We start from the raw sequence: 3,762 nt of genomic DNA on the forward strand, positions 1-3,762 counted from the left end.
ACACCCTCCCCGATCTCTCAACATGTATCTTTTCATTGACTAGATGATACCTTTGTCGGTTTAATATATTTCAATGATATTTGATAGCGTGGAATAAAACAAATTAGATTAACAACATGTGATTTTTATAAATACATATGACTTGTTAATTTGATTATGTATATTGGTAAAATATTTATTGAATATAAGTAGAGTAATGTAATGAATAATATTTTTTCATGCATGGCTGCATGTGGTGGTGGGTATTTTTCCTTGCATGGTTGCATGTTGAGGTAAGCCTCATTCCATCCAATTCCCTTATTTTTTTAATTTATTAGTTAGTTATTTATTCACCTAAAATAGTTATAGATGTTTTTTTGCGAGTAAAATGGCTATAGAGGCTATAGATGTTCTTAAAAGAATAGCTATAGCTATTTGTAGACTATATGAAGAGTTCAAGCAAAACCCAACTCACCTTTTTGAGCGAAACAAATAATTAATTAATTGTCTTATTTTATTTTAATTATTTTTTGCAGATTTAAAATTTGGATCATTTATTCACCTAATATGAAATTTTGATATGATTTACAGCAAAAATAGTTATTTTGTGAGATATCAACATATTGAACCAATTACTTTTTGGTTTATTGATGGACATGTACTATATGAAGTAAAATATATATGGTTTATTGATTTTGCCAATTTAATTTTAGTTTAGTGACAATATATTTATTTTTACCTTTATCTCTTTATGTTTGTGCAGAAACATATTTGTTCAACAATTCAAATGTAAATATCAATATTCCACTGTATCTCATACATCAACATTTCAAGCCGTATTTTTTAATTCATACAGTATATGTTCTTCGGATCTGCTCATGGAAACTACAAAGTCCGGATCTAGTATCTTGGGTAAACTGGCGCTGTTATCATTACTCGATTTGGCGATCTATAACAGATTCCTGCACAAACACACAGCTTGGCGTACGTATACATATGCTGATCTTTACAAGCCTTTTGTAATCTACAGAATATCAGTTGTGCACTGGTTATTACGGAGTACTATCTAAAAAATACAGTTGCACACTGGTTAGATTCATGCGCAAGCACACTATGCGCATGCATGCATGATGCACGGGATGCTATATGCAATGCATGCATGCTTGCATGCAAGTGAAGTGATGGATGGAACCACCGGAAAAAAAAAGATTCAATCCCTTGTCATGGATCGAACAGGAAAAAATCGTCATCTCCGATGCTGCCCAGAGAGCCCACCACGAACCCGAGGCTGCTCGGCGACGACGGGAAACTGCCCGTGCCGCCACCCTGGCCGCCTCCCGCCATGTCGCCTATCCCACTCCCGCTGTGGTCCGGCACCGACCCCACCGTCGAGGACGTCCTCCCGGCCGATCCCACGAAGGCGGCGAGCTCGTCCGCCTGCAAGAATGGATCGGACGAGGAGCTGAACACGTCGTCAACGCTGGTGCACCACGAGGAGGACGGCTGAGTAGTGGCCGGGGCCAAATGAGGAAACGTCGGGGCAAAACTGACGAGGTTTTCTGCACGGTCGTCGCTCGCAGCGACAATGATCATTGGGGTATTGGAGGGAGGCTTGCAGGTGTGCTCGCCGTAGTACGTGATGTCGTACTTGATTGGATGGGTCTCGCAGATCTGGGCTTGCCTCTTGGCGTTGCAGCCTTGGTCTGATTTGTGCGTACACCTGTAATAGCTCCTGAAAGATCAAACCATAACGAAGCTCATGATTTAATTTCCTCCAGTTTCCATCGCAAATCAGTGCGAGCGTGCGCAAAGAGAAATCGTGCTAGCTATTATAGTTTTAGTGCTTCTTTCAGAAACAAAACAAGTGTACGTACCTCGGATGAGTTGAGTTTTGGATTTCTTTCTGCCCATACTTCCGCCATATGTGACCATCAACCAGCGTGTCAGTATCTCGCTTGCCAGAGAAGCCTTCTAATCTGCCATATAAAGGTAGCAAAGTTGATGAGCAAACTAATCAAAATGAGCATCGATCACAAGGAACTCGGCTGGCTTTTGCCAAAGAAAAGAAGTTAATCAGCACAACACACTGTTCAGATCGACCGTGTGCTCTTGAGGAGAGTTCGATTTTTAACCTTCTGCTGAAGCTGCGTTTCCTCGTCCTCCCGGTGGAGCTCTCCGCCCTCGCCCTGATCACCCCATCGGCCGACCCGGACGCGGACGCTCCGGCCGTGCAGCCGGTGTCCAACGCCGACAGAGCGCTGGACAGCTTGTTGAGCATCCCGTCCATCAGCTCTGTCAACTCCGACGACTGCTCCTGCAGCATGCCCTTGAGCCTCGTCGCCCCCTCGCGCGCCTCGATCAGGTCGTTCACCGCCGCGGCCGCCCTCGCCGCCGGCACGTCTCTCCCCGCGCTGCCCGAAGATGCCATGCAACTACAGCAGTGCTACACCACTAGTAATACCCCGCTAGCTACTGTGCAGCGTTCACCGCTATAAGCTTTAGCGTAGGCGCAGGTAGGGTGAAGGGGTTCTCTAATTAATTAAGTTGAGGTGTTTGCTTGCCACTCCCATTCTTATCGGGCGGGAGGAAAAGTATAGTAAGGAAAATGTTGAAAGCAGTGAGGACGGACGGAGGAGGAAGCTGCATGGAAGCACGGGAGTGGGTCCCGACGACCGGGCGACCATAGTAGATACTCGAATCAAAGGAAGCAAGCAAAGGGAGGCATGGCTACTGGACATATACAAGTCGTCATCGCCATGACACAGGCTGTGTGAGGTCACGCACGCGTTTGACCGTATGGACACCGGCAATGCCTCGGCAACTTCCTTCCTCCGTCCAGGCCTTGGTGCAAACGATCCAGCCCTGCTGGGCCGGCCGTTAGATTCTTTGCTTAGCACCTGCGGTCTCCAATTAGATTATGTGCTTTCGTTCAACCTGTTACTTTCTTCAGGGTAGTCGTAGCATCTACGTACATTAGTTCACTCCAGTCAAACGAGCAGTAGACCGTCAAATGTGACCAACATCGCTGTTCTTGGCAAGCCGTATCGTGCCTTTTGAAAATTGGAGACATGAATGTTTTTTATACTGGAACCTTTCTCCATCTGCTGAGTAGATTCACGCGGTGGAATATTGTCAGCCACATAATGCAACGCGCCTCCGCGCAGACCAGTTTTAGTTACTTTGATTTGAAAAAGGACACGGCTAATTCCTCCATGTAGTTGCTCAAGAGTGACACGCTTTGCCAATTCAGTACTTCCGTGTGATTTGGCCTATCCAAATGTGTATTCCTGGTCTAACTCCATAAAGTTATTATAACTTGTAATTATCGCCTTTTATCTATAAAAAATAGAATAACTTGTAACGCCTAGCATGCGGTCCTGGCCTCATCAAACACTTTGCGATCTTTTTTTTTGAAAAATCATCAATTTTATTAATTGAAAATAACGGTTACATCATCTAGAAGAAGAGGTACAATATCGTTCATAGACTCCTCAAACCAATCCTTTGTCACAGAAAAATTTAGCTAGCCCAGTGAGTTCATTAGCAACCTTATTCACATTCCTATTACAATGTTCAAGGAATTTGCAAGACCATACCCTTCTCCCCGTCCCCCCCCCCCCCCCCCCCCCCGCCCGCGCTGGGACTCCAACTCCTCCCCTCCTTCTCCCCTCGCCGCCACCGGGCAAAGAATGGCTAGCCTTTGGTGGTGGTGAGGCCTCGTTCCCCTCCTCTCGCCCACCCCTGGCTGGTACGGGGCAGCCTGGGCGCATGGAGGTGTTGCGC

General features: G+C 45.8%; 1 protein-coding gene across 1 annotated transcript; it reads right to left on the bottom strand.

The window, feature by feature from the left end:
* Positions 1-883: 883 nt before the first annotated feature.
* On the bottom strand, positions 884-2,538 carry LOC125553794 (transcription factor WRKY45-1). Its single transcript, XM_087519695.1, has 3 exons — positions 2,112-2,538; positions 1,854-1,955; positions 884-1,711 (listed from the first exon to the last, which is right to left on the bottom strand). The coding sequence occupies exons 1-3, from the start codon at positions 2,405-2,407 to the stop codon at positions 1,201-1,203; spliced, it is 909 nt and encodes a 302-aa protein (XP_087375821.1). The 5' UTR covers positions 2,408-2,538; the 3' UTR covers positions 884-1,200.
* Positions 2,539-3,762: the final 1,224 nt, after the last annotated feature.

This window comes from Triticum urartu, chromosome 4A (genome assembly GCF_056163025.1).
Source record: "Triticum urartu cultivar PI428250 chromosome 4A, HENAU_Tu73, whole genome shotgun sequence".
Taxonomy (NCBI): Eukaryota; Viridiplantae; Streptophyta; class Magnoliopsida; order Poales; family Poaceae; genus Triticum; species Triticum urartu.

Coding starts and splice junctions, on each gene's coding strand:
- LOC125553794 (XM_087519695.1), bottom strand. CDS start 2,407: ATGGCATCTTCGGGCAGCGCGGGGAGAGACGTGCCGGCGGCGAGGGCG. Junction 1,956..2,111: donor AAACGCAGCTTCAGCAGAAG/GTTAAAAATCGA, acceptor TTTATATGGCAG/ATTAGAAGGCTTCTCTGGCA. Junction 1,712..1,853: donor CAAAACTCAACTCATCCGAG/GTACGTACACTT, acceptor TTGATCTTTCAG/GAGCTATTACAGGTGTACGC.